The 15,039-nt window shown below is 58.0% G+C and overlaps 2 protein-coding genes and 2 non-coding genes across 5 annotated transcripts; 2 read left to right on the plus strand and 2 right to left on the minus strand.

Moving 5' to 3' along the window:
- The first annotated feature begins 2,264 nt into the window (after positions 1-2,264).
- On the plus strand, positions 2,265-5,275 carry GAMT (guanidinoacetate N-methyltransferase). Its single transcript, XM_055430218.2, has 6 exons — positions 2,265-2,515; positions 3,498-3,643; positions 3,761-3,824; positions 4,121-4,188; positions 4,362-4,472; positions 4,929-5,275. Exons 1-6 carry the CDS (start codon positions 2,335-2,337, stop codon positions 5,067-5,069), a joined length of 711 nt encoding a protein of 236 aa, XP_055286193.1. The 5' UTR covers positions 2,265-2,334; the 3' UTR covers positions 5,070-5,275.
- Positions 5,276-5,674: 399 nt separating this feature from the next.
- On the minus strand, positions 5,675-11,923 carry NDUFS7 (NADH:ubiquinone oxidoreductase core subunit S7). 2 transcript variants are annotated; one of them, XM_055430219.2, is made up of 8 exons: positions 11,561-11,919; positions 9,901-9,934; positions 8,929-8,997; positions 8,439-8,556; positions 7,029-7,208; positions 6,898-6,944; positions 6,352-6,440; positions 5,675-5,842 (listed from the first exon to the last, which is right to left on the minus strand). In XM_055430219.2, the coding sequence occupies exons 1-8, from the start codon at positions 11,574-11,576 to the stop codon at positions 5,745-5,747; spliced, it is 651 nt and encodes a 216-aa protein (XP_055286194.1). In that variant the 5' UTR covers positions 11,577-11,919; the 3' UTR covers positions 5,675-5,744. The 2 variants fall into 2 exon arrangements, with proteins under 2 accessions (XP_055286194.1, XP_055286195.1); XM_055430220.2 differs by lacking the exon at positions 8,929-8,997 and having other exon boundaries at positions 11,561-11,923.
- TRNAN-GUU (transfer RNA asparagine (anticodon GUU)) lies at positions 11,843-11,916 on the minus strand. The gene has a single exon. It is a non-coding gene; the product is annotated as a tRNA-Asn (tRNA).
- A 125-nt stretch (positions 11,924-12,048) lies between the features above and the next one.
- TRNAF-GAA (transfer RNA phenylalanine (anticodon GAA)) lies at positions 12,049-12,121 on the plus strand. The gene has a single exon. It is a non-coding gene; the product is annotated as a tRNA-Phe (tRNA).
- Positions 12,122-15,039: the final 2,918 nt, after the last annotated feature.

The following is a 15,039-nucleotide window of genomic DNA, read 5'->3' on the forward strand; positions in this document are numbered from 1 at the left end:
TTGCCTGGAGAATTCCATGGACAGAGGAGCCTGGTGGACTACAGTCCATGGGGTCACAGAGAGTCAGACATGACTTTGTGACTGAACAACAACAATAGCTAATGAATACAGCCTGCCTTCCCCTGTCTCTGGCTGGGCATTCTGGGGCATCGCTTGAATTGGGTGACATTAGTGAGTGCCTCCTGTGTACATAGGTGGCTCAAGGATGCTGGGGTGCATGCCTGCAAAGCCCCCACCACAGTGCCCAGCACAGTTGTAACTACACATGAACTCACGCGAGACAAAAAGCAGTGTGAGCCGAGCCCTAGTGCCTGGTGCCTGGGACATCTATTCACCGTGCCCCTTCCTAAGAGTCTCTTCCATCCAGACCACATGAGGACCAATGTACTCCCAAGATTTAATCAAGCACTTTCTGTGTACCAGGTGGGTCAGACAGACAATACCACCTTAAAGAAATACCTTCAGTGAGTAAAATACCAAAGAGAGGTACCAGAGATAAAACAGCTTCGAATGGGCTGTACTCAGCCTGGAAGGGGGTGCCTCCCAGAGGAGGTGTGGCTGCAGCCATGAAGCAGAAAGAGAAGGCAACCAGGCCAGGAGAGAGGAGAAGCTGTCCAGGGAGGGGAAAGAGTGTGTGCAAAGGACTGGGGGCAGGAGGGACACAGGAGCTCTGCAGGGGGTGGGCAGGACCTGTGGGGAGGAGTCTGGAGCCAGGTCAGGGCTGTTAGCAGCCATCCAGAGGCGGACACGGAAGGGCGTGGCTTGTTGTTGTTCATTCGCTGTCATGTCTGACTCTCTGTGACCCCATGGATTGCATCATGCCAGGCTCCCTGTCCTCCACTATTTCCCACAGTTTGCTCAGATTCATGTCCACTGAGTCGAGGATGTTATCTAATAGTTTCATTCTCTGTCGCTCTCTTCTCCTCTTGCCTTCAATCTTTCCCAGCATCAGGATTTTTTCCAATGAGTCAGCTCTTTGATGGCCAAAGTATTGGAGTTCAGCATTAGCCCTTCCAATGAATATTCAGGATTGATTTCCTTTAGGATTGACTGGTTTGATCTTCTTGCAATTCAGAGAACTCTCAAGAGACTTCTCCAGCGCTACAGTTCAAAAGCATCAGTTCTTCTGTGCTCAGCCTTCTTTATGGTTCAACTCTCACAACCGTACATGACTACTGGGAAAACCATAGCTTTGGCTGTATGGATCTTTGTTCAGACCTCAGTCTCTCTGGGCCTCAGTTTTCCCACATGTTCACTGGGATGTACAAAAGGTTTGGCAGGGATGGAGTGTTCCAGACTCACACCCGGGGGCCCCCGTGTGCAGAGAGACAGGAAAAGGAAGAGCCTGGAGGACATCCCAGCTCCACTTGCGGCCAGGTCCCAGTATGGCAGAGGACATAGCTGACTCCCAGGCTGCCCTAGGGCGAGAGAGCAGGGGTGGGCTGTCCTAGGGCGAGACAGCAGGGGTGGGCTGTCCTGCCTACTGTCCTGGGGAGGAGGATCTGGCAACTGCTGACTGCTGGGGTGGGTGTTTCAGTCCCAGAGCTGGAGGCCTCTGTGCCCTGAGCTGCTCATCAGGCCTCTGGGGTCTCAGGTGGCATGGGGGAGTGATCTGAACTCAGGAAGGGTGGTCAGGATTTGTTCTGGGTCCCCGCACCCCTGCACTCACAGCTGCAAGGTTGCCAGCTTTGCCTGTGGAGCTTTAGTTTCCCTACCTGTAAAGTGAGGAGGGATAAGGGAACTCCCTGGTGGTCCAGTGGTTGGGACTTAATGTCACTTTCACTGCGCATCCCAGTTTCAATCCTTGGTCAGGGAAATAAGATCCCATAAGCCATGTGGCACGCCCAAAACTAAAATTTAAATAAATAAGATAAAAATGATGAGGATAAAAGTAAACCATTGCCACACTTCCGAAGGATGAGTAATTGTAAACACTAAAGCACTTCCAACTCTGCCGGGAAAATCCTTTGACCTTCACACCCCAGCAAGGAGAGGGATGTTGATGCGGTCGGTGGTGACAGATGAGGAAACTGAGGCAGGAAAGCGACAGGGTGAGGACCCCGAGGGCTCCAGTGCCTGGTCTACCAGCCAGGCGCTGGAGGCTTAGCGAGGAGGGACCGTCGCGGGGATCCGGGACCCACCGAGGGCCGCCTTTTCCACCACGGCCGCTAGAGGCCGCTAGTGCCGCCGCGCAGTGAGCTCGCTCCCCGTGCCCTGGGCCGTCCGTCCCGCCCACCACCCGCCCCGCCCCGCCCCGCCCTCTGCCCAGAAGGCCCTGCAGGGACGCGGCCCTGCCCCTCCGGAGCTTGCAGGGTGAGCGGTTTATCCCGCAGCATGAGCGCCCCCGCCGCGACCCCTATCTTCGCGCCCGGCGAGAACTGCAGCCCCGCATGGCGGGCTGCGCCCGCGGCCTACGACGCGTCGGACACGCACCTTCAGATCCTGGGCAAGCCGGTGATGGAGCGCTGGGAGACCCCCTACATGCACGCGCTGGCGGCCGCCGCCGCCTCTAGAGGTAGCCCGGCCCAGCGAGCGGGGCCGACCGAGGCCAGCCCGCTCTCTGGCGACGTGGCGGAGTCTCTGTGCGCCTTCTTTCCTCGTCCGGAATGTAGGGCCGCTCGCGAGGGCAGCGGGGTTGTCCTGGGGGCGCTGCGGGCGCCTTGAGTACCAGAAACGCCCTCTCCTAGAGCACTGACGCCCCGACTCGGGGATGGGGATGAATCGGGGAATGGGTCCTCAGACGCGGAACTGAGCCTCCGCGCCCCACTCCCCACCCCGCGCGAGGTCGAGGACGGGGAATGAAAGCCTGGCGAGGTTCTGCCCAAGCCCACGTGGGGACTTCTGCCTAGGAGTCGCGGGAGGCCCGCCTCAGCTAAGAATAGCTCCGGGAAAGCTAAGGCCGGGAGACAGCTGTTGGAGGTGGCCCTGCACCAGGTGTCAGAGACCGTGGGGTGCTGAGGGATCCCCACGACCCCAGAGGCTGTGCGTGCCACCTCTGGACCTCTGTGTCCCCATCTACCAAATGGGCACAGTCAACGTCCCTGTGGTTAGGGTGTTTCTACCTCCATCTTTGACCCAAAGGGGATCAATACCCGCCCTTGTCTGTTCCAGGCCTGGGCCTTGAATCCTGGTTTTTCCTTTTGTTGACTTCACTGTTGCGGGGCTGGGGATTGCCCAAATCGGGCAGATAAGCACCCTCAGTGCTTTAAGCCTGGGCCAGGGTTCAAAGTCCAGGGTCTCTCCTGCTCCCTGGCCCGGCCAGTCCTGTAGCTGTTGTCCGTGGCCTCCCTGGCAGGCCACCCTCCCTGGCTACTGGCCCAGGCCCACGCTGTTCCCTCTCAGAGCTGCTGTGTTCTGTCCCACACCTGCTCTGCTGTGCTGCCTGGTCCTTGTGGCAAATGTTTCTCCCCGCCAAAGCCCTGCCCCCATGCCCCCTCCTCCAGGTAGCCTCACCAGCCCCACCCAGTGGGTAACACCTGGGCTCTCTGTCTGCCTAGGGGGCCGGGTGCTAGAAGTGGGCTTCGGCATGGCCATCGCAGCCACAAAGGTGCAGGAGGCTCCCATCGAGGAGCACTGGATCATTGAGTGTAACGAGGGCGTCTTCCAGCGGCTCCAGGATTGGGCCCTGCAGCAGCCACACAAGGTGCCTGTCTCTGCCCTTGGCCCCCATCTTCAGGGTGAAGGCCCTGCCCCCTCCTTTGTAACAGTTGGAGTTCTGGGTTCCCTCTGACCTAGCCTTCTTTTTCTCCTCTGCCCCAAGGTGGTTCCCTTGAAAGGCCTGTGGGAGGAGGTGGCACCCACCCTGCCAGACAGTCATTTTGATGGTGAGGGGCTCTGGGAACTGGGCGGGGGGGAGGGCCAGTGCTCTGTAGAGCCTGCCAGCCCCTCTGCCTGCTTATGAAGCCTTGACGTTTCACTGGGGCACAGAGCCAAGAGGCAGGCACAAACAGATCCATGTCCAGGAGCCTGGCATGCAGGTGCGCGTATACCTCCTGAAGAATGGAAGAGACATGATGCATAGAAGTGGCTGTGGCACTTGGGGCCTCCCCAAGACTCCCACTGGCAGCCCTGCCCGGTGAGGCTGCCCCCCCAACCATGTGACTTCCATCCTCCCACACAGGGATCCTGTACGATACGTACCCACTGTCAGAGGAGACCTGGCACACTCACCAGTTCAACTTCATTCGGGTAGGGCCACGATGGAGGGCCAACCCCTTGGGGGGCACCTGCTGTTTATGAAGGGCTCACCTCTCTTTCCACTATTCCCCTGACTTGCCAGGAGTTGGGAGGTCTGCTGGGAACACCTTTGCCCACCCTCACATCCCTTCCTGACCACTGTTCTCCCCCACCCTCACCCCCAGGACCATGCCTTTCGCCTGCTGAAGCCAGGGGGTATCCTCACCTACTGTAACCTCACCTCCTGGGGGGAACTGATGAAGACCAAGTATTCGGACATCACCACCATGTTTGAGGTGCCCCACCCCATCCTGGGCAGTGAGTCTGGGTGGGGAGGCAGCTATGATCTGGGGAGGGTCCCTGGCTTCTGCTGGCCCTAGGGGCTGATCTCCTCGGTGGACTCAGCGCCCACCTGTACATCAGGAGAGGTCAGTCTCTCCAGGCTGACTGGTGGCTCCCCCAGGCCCTGGGGATACAGGGATGCAGCCCAGAGTTCCTGCACCCCTCCCTCTGCCCTCCTGCAACCAGGCTTCTCTTTATTGGTCTGGCCACCTTTGTCTCGGGCCTTTGCCCACTTGGTTTCCTCTATCTGCGAGGACGTACTAGGTGATACCCCCTAACAGCCCGGAAGTGGTGTTTGAACACCAGGCCTCCGACCCCGCCTAGCCCCCAGGGTACCTGGCTGAGGGGCGGGCTGCAGAGCGTCACCACTGCCCGCCACTCCCCATGACCTGGCGCCTCCCTCTGGCCAGGAGACGCAGGTGCCGGCCCTGCTGGAGGCGGGCTTCCGGCGGGATAACATCCGCACGCAGGTCTTGGAGCTGGTCCCGCCAGCCGAGTGCCGCTACTACGCCTTCCCGCGGATGATCACGCCCCTGGTCACCAAGCACTAAGCCCAAGGGCCAGTTACCCACGCCGCCTGGGGGCCCTGGGTTTCGCCAACCCCTACCCCTACTCAGTGCCTTTGTGACCGGAATTGAGGGCTCCAGCCCTCAGCCCTGGTCCAGACCCACGCCAGCGTCCCTGTCCCTCTCTGCCAGAGGACCTGGGGATGAAATAAACGCTAATGCTGGTCTGGCCCACCAGCAGTGGGACACAAGTGTGTGTTTGCTTTTACTTTTCCTGCCCGTCCAAAGAATGGTAAAAGGAAAGACATCTGCTACAAGGGCTTTTCGGAGCCAGTGGCCATTCCCCCACGTTTCCAATCTCCCGTCCCGCCCTCGGCAGACATTGACAATCAATCACTGATGGGCCGTCCTGCCTTCCCGCTGGTGGGCGCCTGGGGTCCTCAGAAGAGGCGGAACTAGGTCAGGGCCATACAGAGTGGCAGCCCCAAGATCCAGACCCTCTGGTCCCACCCAGTCAGGCTGCACCCCAGCTCTCCCGTCTTCCTGTTTCCTCTGACTCGACACCCTCGCGGGGTCTCAGCTTCCCCCAACACGAGCAAGGCCCCGCCCTCCAGCCCCGGCCCACAGAGCACGCTTGGCTGGAGCGCAGGGAGGGTTGGTTGGTCGGGTTTATTGACCGCCTCTTGGGGGGACGATGCACAGGGCGGCCGGGTGCCAGCACTACCTGCGGTACCAGATCCGCAACCTCTTTTCCCGTTTGATCTTCTTCTGCAGCTGCAGAATGCCATAGAGCAGGGCCTCGGCCGTAGGCGGGCAGCCTAGAGGGGAGCGGTGCTAGCGGTGCCTCAAGCTCCTGACCCCTCCACCCAACTGCAGTTGGGATGGGCCAGGGGGTGGGCAGGTGGGCGGGGCCACCCTCGGGATCCAGGCCCTCCCGCCAGATGGAATGAACCCAGGACTGGACCTCCAGGACAAGACGTGGGTGGGTGGGGGAAGGCCCGGAGGGTCCCGCCCAGGTGAGCTGCCCTGTCCACAGCCTTTACCCCCATGTGACCTGGCTCGGGACCCAGAAGACAAGTGTGGGCGGCCTGCTGACACCCCAGGCCACACTGCCCCGCCCCCCAGGACCCATGCAAAGAGGTGGGGGCAGACTAGAGCGAGCTGAATCCGGGTAAAGTCCAAAGAGCTACAGCTGGGGAGACCTTCCAGGGACAACGGGGTAAAAGGCTGGGGTGTCACTCTTCTGGGACCCTAGGTCTGCTCATGCTTAACAGGGTGAGCCCTCTCAGTGGGGGAGAGGGGTTCTGTGTACCCGGTGGGGGCTCACCTGGGACATAAATGTCCACTGGAACGATGCGGTCGCAGCCCCGCACCACTGAGTAGGAGTAGTGGTAGTAGCCACCTCCGTTGGCACAGCTGGGGGAGGGGAGCAGGGCTGTGAGGGCCCTTCCCATCACCCTGGCCACCTCTCTCCCCCATCCCAGCCCCCAACCCACACCTCTTCCATAGATATGATGAGTGCACAACACTGTAAATGCGCCAAAACCCACAGAATAGTACACTCTGAAAAGGTGAATTTTATAATATGTGAATTCCACCTCCACCAAGAAATTAGATGACTACACAGCCTTTAATGGCGTGGAGAAATAGCTGGCCAGATGGGGAGAAGGCTGCAGCCCCCCTAGAGCAGGACGTCCCTCCCATGGTCCTACTGCGGACACAGACAGGAACTGGACAGGGGCACGACTGTCACGGGACAGAAGGGGACATTCTGGACGACCCCAGTGAGAAGGCAGCACAGAAAGGAGACAGGAGAGAGGCCAGTGGGTCACCGGTGTGTCTGTCATCCAACCCTGCCCCGCTGGGCACTCACCTCCCCATGGATACGACATAGCGGGGCTCCGGCATCTGGTCGTAGACCTGGAAGAGACAGGAGTCTGTGTGTGGCTCAAGGCTGGGGGGTGGGGGATGGGGAGTAAGGGTGAGCCTTGGGGCTGGGCCCACCTTGCGGAGCGCAGGGGCCATCTTGTTGGTGAGCGTCCCAGCCACGATCATCACATCGGACTGGCGTGGGCTGGCACGGAAGACTACGCCAAAGCGGTCCATGTCATAGCGGGGTGCCGCCATGTGCATCATCTCCACAGCACAGCAGGCCAGGCCAAAGGTCATGGGCCACAGCGAACTCTGCGGGGCAGGGTGGGTGGCCAGTGAGCAGACTGAGGGGCCCACTGTGTTTAAAGAAACTGGGCGATTTCACAAAGAAAAATCTAGACGCCTAGCCTTTCTTCAAAGATGACACCTTAGCCCACAGTGACTACATGACCTCCGGACCCCCAAGGCATTCTGGATGCTGGTCACCAGCCTAAGCATGCCCCCCCAGCCCAGGACTACCTGCCAGGATGGCAAAGTGAGTTTGGCCAGTGGGTCCATGCTTCCCAGCAGCCACGTTACCAAAAAGAAAAACAAACAGAAAAGCCCTAAAACCAACTGCAAATAGTTTTAATGATACAGTGCACACAACCCCAGTCTCCCCTAAATCTGACCTCCAATATGGCACATGCTGCTCTGGGCGCCCAGTAATCACACCTAGCACAGATTTAGAGCCTGCGACTAAGCCCCTGCAGGGCCTTGTTCCCAACAGTGCCTGAACTCAAAGGGCCAATTCCTCCAGGAAGCCCTCCTGGATGCACCCTGACTTCCCTCCGATTTGTGGTGTCTGATTCCCACCACCCCTTTCCCCCTGTCACCCCAGCTGTTCTGCTTGTCTGCGTCCATTCTGGGATCTGACCAAGGTCCCTGCTTCCCTGCAGATATGCTAATTCAGGTGACAGGGCTTGGGCCACCCAGAGGGCAAGGGCAGCCCAACATGGCAGGGTACCCAAGCGGTGCCCACAGTGGCCGACTCCACAGTGCCTGGCCAAAATGACATGGCCACCCTAGAGCTGCAGGTCTGGAGGAGTGCTCACTGCAGCCCTCCTAGTCACACATGGACATTGTACAGCACCATCAATGGGGGCCTGTTCCCCAGCGGGGCGCCCTAGGGGCATTGAAAGGAGCCCCTGTCCTAGGGCAGAGGACATATGTCTTGAGGGAGACACAGATGAGCACGAGGATACCCAGACTGTCTCAAGGCCAACACGGGGGGTGGGGTGGAAATTAGGATATCTGCTGGGAAGGAGCTATTGTTTTCATCACCCATTTCCAGTTAAAAACATGGGTTTTACATTAAAAGAGCAAAGAGAGGAACAGGGGACAGAAGGACAGGAAGGAGGTGGGTCATCCTCTCTGGGAGGTGGCAGGGGGAAGGGCAGAGATCTTGAGAATCAGAGCCTCAGGTCTCCACACAGGAGTCTGGCCTGCTCTGTGGCCACTTGGCAGCAGGGGCCTGAGGGACGGAGACAGGGAGGGGCTCACCCGGCGTGCCCAGTTGATGAGGTCGTCCAGCTTGGCCACCACATACTCGCCCCGGCTGCTGGGAAGTGCGGCAGGTTTGGGGACCATGGCTCTGGCCTGGGATACGGCAGGATGGGTGCTAGGCATGGACACATGGCATGGGGAGGCGTCAGCCATGCAGGCGCCCCCTCTGCCCCCACCTGCTGCCCAGGCCTGGGGCAGGACATGCCTCGCTGCAGTCCCAGTGGGACCTTGTCCTCTCAGGGACTCGGTCTCCTCATTTGGAAAATGTATTTGGCTGACACACTCTGTCAGGAAGCTCCTGGTCTGGACATGTGCAGCCATCAGCCTGGATGTGCAGGAGGGGGCTGGGAAGGACTCTGAGGGCAAGGATTCCTGGTATTGCCCCACGTGGTGGTGGGAAGGCCCCAGATTTGCCATGGTCCACTGCTGTGCAGGCTGTGGGGGGGTGGGTAGCTGAGGGGGTAGCTCCCGCGAAGGCTGGCCTCACCTGCTCGGGCTGTCAGCGGCCATGCTCGAATGGACCCCTCGCACCTGCAGAGCGGCACCCATGCCAGAGCTGTCAGGAGATGGACCACACATGACAGGGAGCCTGGGGCGCCTGCTGACAGGGTCACCCCGGGACCAGCATGGGGGGACCGACCAGGGGCCAAATATAGCCCTCCACCTGTTTTTGTAAATTAAGTTTTACTGATACACAGCCATGCCTGTTCACTTTCTTGGTGGCTGTGACTGTTTCTAAAGAGCCAGAGCCGAAAACGTCCACTATCTGGCCCTTTGCATAAACAAATCTGCTGATCCCTGGTCTAGAAAGTGCCTGCTCTGCATCTGAAACTTTCCTTGTTTTCCCGTTTTCCCTTTGTTTTGCATTATCTATTTTATTCCTAGGGAAAAAGCCTATCAAAATAAAATCAGCCCAAATCCACGCCGTCCCCAGAGCCCCCAACTCCCCTCCATTAAGACGACCCTCCCCTGGGGTTTGGGGGAAAATGGATACATGTATATATATATGACTGAGTCTCTTCACTGTTCACTGGAACTATCACAACACTGTTAATCAGCTGCAACCCAAAACAAAATGTTTTTGGTATTAAAAAAAAAAAGAAGAAGACCCTCCCCTGAGATCTGCTTTGTCCCTGAAAGCTCGGGGCTGGGGCTGGATTTCTGGGCTTTGTTTGTACCAAGGGCCTGGCAGTCACCTGTCTTCTCGTCCCAAGGAGGTTTGCACAGGGCTGCTGCCTGAGCAAATGCACCAGAAGCCTTCCAGTGCCAGGTAATGGCTGAGTTAAGGGGACGAGGGCAGGGAGACATGGGTCTGGAGGCCAGGCGGCCCCAAACCTGGCACTGCTGGAGGGCCCTCCCAAGTCTGAGGCACTCTAATGGCCCTGTCTAAGCCCCTCCCAGCCAGGGCCTCACTGCTGTGGTTAGAGGGTCAGGATCAGAGCCTGGGGCAGGCACTCACCGCACAGCAAGGATCGGATGGAGCAGGCGGGGAGCTGCAGAGAGAACCACAGGGTGGAGGCAGTGAGCTGAGGCAGCGTCAGAGGCCACACTGGCTGGGAGTGTCCAGCCAGGCATTTGCCTGCCAGGACCTAGCACCCCACCTCTCTCACCCTCAGTCTATCTAAACTCCATTTAACAAATGTTTGGTACAGAGCAATCTTTCAGGGGTCGTCCCTGGTGGTCGAGGGGTCAGGACTCCGTGCTTCCACTGCAAGGGGCCCGGGTTTGATCCCTGGTCAGGGAACTAAGATTCTGCAAGCTGCAAGGTATAGCCAAAAAAAATGCCATCTTTCAGAATATGAAGCAGACACCAGACAGTGTCCAGTGTCATTCCCCTGTTTCCAATAACACAGTCCACACTGGAGGCCTGTGCTCCTTTGCTCAGGCACATCAGTGTCCCACCTGCCTCAGGGCTTTGCACTTGCCATGCTCTCTGCCTGGAACACCTGGCCCTTCTTGTGGGACGGGTTTCAGCTCAACTGCCTGGGTCTACACTAGCTTCCTAGGCCCTCCTGATCCTGCCGCATCTGCATGTTCTTGTGTGGTGCCTGCCAGACCCAGATGCGAGGGCCTCCCTGGCTTCCCTTAGTGTCTATCATGGCCTTGACTCAGGCTGACAGATATGTCAAGTCAACATATCCACAGACTTCAGCAAGGCTCCAGGCCCTGGGCTGGGAGCTCTGGAGTCCCAGAGGCTGGGCAACTCCAGACTCCTGTGAGAGCTGCCTCTGTGTCAGCCTCAGCCCCCCAACCTGATCTTAGGGCTTTGGGTAAGCTCACAGCACAGTAAATGCCGTTCACCTCCAAGGTGAGGGAATTCCAACCTCTGGTCCAGACTTAGCAAGAGGCTGCTGGTAAGGATCCAGAAGGCCGGCGAACTTGCAAAGGAAGGAAAAACACCCATTTTATGGTCACCCACGTCTTACTAAAATTTTGGCCTTCCCTTAGTATAGCCAAAACTACAGCAGTATTAGCAGGACGCAGGCATTTCACCAACAGAAATGACAGTGGTTTCTTAACTACGCCACAGGGACTTCTGCCAACCCTGTGTAAAGGAATGTGCCCACTCCATTCCTTCAAGGACACAGCAGTTGGCAGACCCGCCACTAGACCCTGGCCTTCCAGGCATGACTAATGAAGCACCCGGACTGCGAACAGATCCCTGGTTCCCATACAGTATCTTGAAAGCTGTCAGTATACACACTTTCCTTTACAATCTTAGGAATCCATCCTATGCGCTTAATCGCTAATCGGAGGAGGAAAGAGCCCTGAAGCAGCCAGCGTTAAGACGCCTGCTCAGCGGGTGACCGACCCCTTCCCAGGGTGGCAGGCTGCCCTGGGTCGCGTTCGGGCCCTGCCAGGCCGCGTGACCTCCAGGGGTCCCAGCCTCTCTCTGGGCCTCACTTTTCTCCTTGTCAGGGCTGTACCCACCGGCGCCGCCTCTTCCCGGGAATTTCAGGGGCAGCATCCTGGGCCAAATGTGGGCCCCTTCTGCCCCCGCCTGGAATTCCTCCCAAAGATAGCAGCCTGCATAACCCTCGGCCTCCGCTTGCTCGAGCGGCTTGGGACAGTCTCCCGGAGCGACCCAAGCACCGACCCCGCCGCCCCAACTCACTCACCCGCCAGCGCCGCCATCTTGGCCTCGGCCTTCAGACAACCTCTACGGTCCGTCCTCTGTAGCGCTCCGGATACCCCGGGCCGTCGCCCAAAGCGGCTCGGCTGGTGCGCAAAAACCGGAACTCGGGTGGGGACGTTCCGCCTCTGTGGACGTCCCACCGCCGCGCGACTCCGGACACCCCACGCGGCAATAGAAGAACACAGAGGTGCGCGCGGAGCGTCTTGGCAAAAGGAAGAAGAGAGCCTACTCTCTTCTTACCCGGGGAAGCAAAAAGGGCAGGTCTCGTCCCTGGGTGGGCTCGAACCACCAACCTTTCGGTTAACAGCCGAACGCGCTAACCGATTGCGCCACAGAGACAGCGTTGCGGCGGAGTTGCAGACACGACCCTACGAGGCATGCGCGGCCCGCATGGGTGGCCCGAGCTACGCCGGCGTGCGAGCCGCACACAGCGGGGCGGAGTCAGGAGGCGAGGGCAACCCCTGCTACCCAGCCGAAATAGCTCAGTTGGGAGGGCGTTAGACTGAAGATCTAAAGGTCCCTGGTTCGATCCCGGGTTTCGGCAAGAGTTTTGGCGCTGCTGGCATAAACCTTCTCTTTGACTCAGAGCTGATCCATCTGCTCCCAGCTCGTTTATCAAGAATGTGTGGATGTTGACATTGGCTTTACAACGCGGGAGGGCTTGAATGGGAAAAGGCCTCAAACCCGCCCCTCCCTGCCCGGCTAATCCCCCAAACTGTGATTCCAGCCCCAAAGTACCGCCCCCTCCTACCTCGATTTCCAATGTATTTTAAGTGGTAGGATTATAACGAATGCTAATTGTAAAAAGAAACTGCTGAACACCCGAAAAACACCTTTGTCTCCGATGTGTGTGTGTGTTCTTAAAGTTAAGTTGGCTTCACTGAGTCTGCTTGTTTTCGCAGAGCGGGACAGTAGTCGTGTTGCAGGAGTTTAGTTACTCCGACGCACATGGGATCTTCCTGACCAGGGATCCAACCCGTGACTCCTGCATTGGCAGGCAGACTCTACCTCTGGACTGCCAGGGAAGTCCCTCCTATGTGGTTTAATTGTGACAATCCTGTGGGGCACCTGTTCTACCCATTTTACGAATAGGGAAACTGATGCTCAAACGGGGGAACTCAGGTGAGCAGCAGGGCTCCTCCCGGCGGGCGAGGACCAGTCCGAGGGTGTCGGGGAGCCTGGCGATAGAGATCCCGGTAGGGGCAGGTGGGTTCTGGCCACCCTCACTGTCCATCTCCAGAACATGCAGGAGTAAAGAGCAGGTGGGGCCGAGGGGAACCCTACAAGTCCTCAGTTCCCACGACTGGCTAGGCTGTGGAGCTGGATTTTTGTTTTTAAATTTTAAATAAACCCGAATAATTAATTTTAAAAAATGAAGACTCAGCATAGCCAAAAATAAGTAGAAAAAAAAATTTTGAGGTGGTGGTAGGGGGTAGGCTTCTCTGGTGGCTCATTGGTAAAGAATCCTCCTGTCAATGCAGGTGTTATGGGTTCAATCCCTGGTCCAGGAAGATCCCACATGCCCTGGAGCAACTAAGCCCTGTGCTACAGCTATTGACTTGTGTTCTAGCAGCCGAGCCACAACTACTGACCCAGGAGGCCCTAGAGCCTGTGCTCAGCAGCAAGAGAAGTCACTGCAGTGATAAGACCATTGCAATTAGAGAGTAGTCCCTGCTCCCTAGAGAAAAACACACACAGCAAAGACCCAGCACAGCCATAAATAAACTGTTGATTCAAAGAAAAGTTGTGAACATAGTACAGTGCTTGCTATGTTCAACACCCAGTGTCCCCTATTGCTAACATCATACACTCACGTTCACGATTCAGGAACCAATGTGGATACATCGCCAACATGATCATGTCACAACATTTTCGGGCTCCTGTTTTCTCCTCACGTCCTAGTCCTGTAAGGCAGGCACCTGGGAGCCGAGCCTCTAGCCCCACCCAAGCCTTCAGATGGTGCAGCCCCAGAGACCTCCTGAGACCACAGAGTGGCACACGGGAGAATGTAGTTTCTGGACAGCAGGGGCCAGTTTCACTGCTGATGCAGGCAGGGCTGGATAACTCAGACAGGCGCTGGATAGGGAGGGGAGAACCTGGATCTGGAGCCTGGGGTGTCCAGGGAGAACCTTCAAACAGGCAACCCACCAGAAGCAGGTCTGATGGGGCAGGGAGTAAACAGGGCACGCAGGGAGGAGGGAGGAAGACGGGGAGCAGGGCTAGAGGAGCAGGGAGGAAGGCAGAGAGGCCAGAGCTAGAGGGAAGCTGCAGGGTGGGGGAGGAGGGCGAGCAGGGGCTGGGGGAGGGGGTGCCCTGACAGGAAAGCCAGGAGGGAAAAGCCCCGCCTCAGAGTTGAGAGGCCCTGACCACACTGCCCAGACATGCATAGTTGATTTGAGATTCTCACCGTGCACACGTGTGCCAGGCATTCATTTTAATCAATTTCCCGAATAAATGATGGGCTTGAAGAGGTGCCCAAGTAAACGCAGGTAACTCCCCTCCAGGAAGCAGTTTTGTTGAAATGTGCTGCTCCTTCCATTGGGGGTCTGATCACCCCTCACACCATCCAGGTTGGAGCCAGACAGGTGAAGCAAATGTAAGAAGAGTGTACTGATAAGGTCTGGGTGGAAGGAGGGTCAGAGAGGGCGGACCGGGAGTGTGACCAGGTAGGAGATGACCAGACTCAGGGACAGCAAGGTGACCGTGCAGAGGCGCAGGCAGCTGTCTCTAGCTGGCTGGAGCCCAGGATAGCTGAGAGGGGACCGCAGGTGAGGGCATGCAGGGAATCTGGAGCTTTGGAGGACAGGGATGCAGGAGGCCACAGGCCAGCTGGTGGGGGCCCCTGCCTGCACTCTTGTGCTGGGTATGTATTCTTCATGCTTCAGAAGCAGTCAGTGTGCTGACTTCCCCAGGGAGCTGGGGCCACCTGGCAGGCCCTTCTGAACACCCCTCACCTGGCGAGCCAGTTAGGTCAGCTAGCTCCAGCTTCCTCACCGCTGTCCAATGCCACATGGGGGCATCAGCAGGTCCCACCCACCACCGCCTGCCCTGGTGGATGCAGGACAAAGCTTGAAGACGGACATGCTCAGAATCCACAGAACACAAGACACAGTGAGAGCCGAGGTGCCGGGTGGGGAGGGGGTAGGGGTCGGAAGCTCCCAGCACATCTGCTCAGCACAGCACAGTGCCTCTATAGACACCTGCTCTACTCGGCCTGGTGTGGGAACCCTCTCCCCAGTGGGGTATGGGCCTCCAGAAGCAGTTGTTGGGGACAGTGTGGCTGCCTGAGTGCCTGCACATAGTGGGCTGAAGGCGGGTCCCAGAGAATAAGCAGGGCTGCAAAACGGCCTTTAATTCCAGTCTCTACAGTTCAGTTCCACCAGCAGAGCTCAGAACAGAGATATATAAAAATACCCTACAGTAATGGAATAGTTCATGTGGTCCCCTGCCCCCAACAGCGTA

This window comes from Moschus berezovskii, chromosome 8, assembly GCF_049115385.1.
Source record: "Moschus berezovskii isolate FMDL1 chromosome 8, NW_MosBer_1.0, whole genome shotgun sequence".
NCBI classification, from domain to species: domain Eukaryota; kingdom Metazoa; phylum Chordata; class Mammalia; order Artiodactyla; family Moschidae; genus Moschus; species Moschus berezovskii.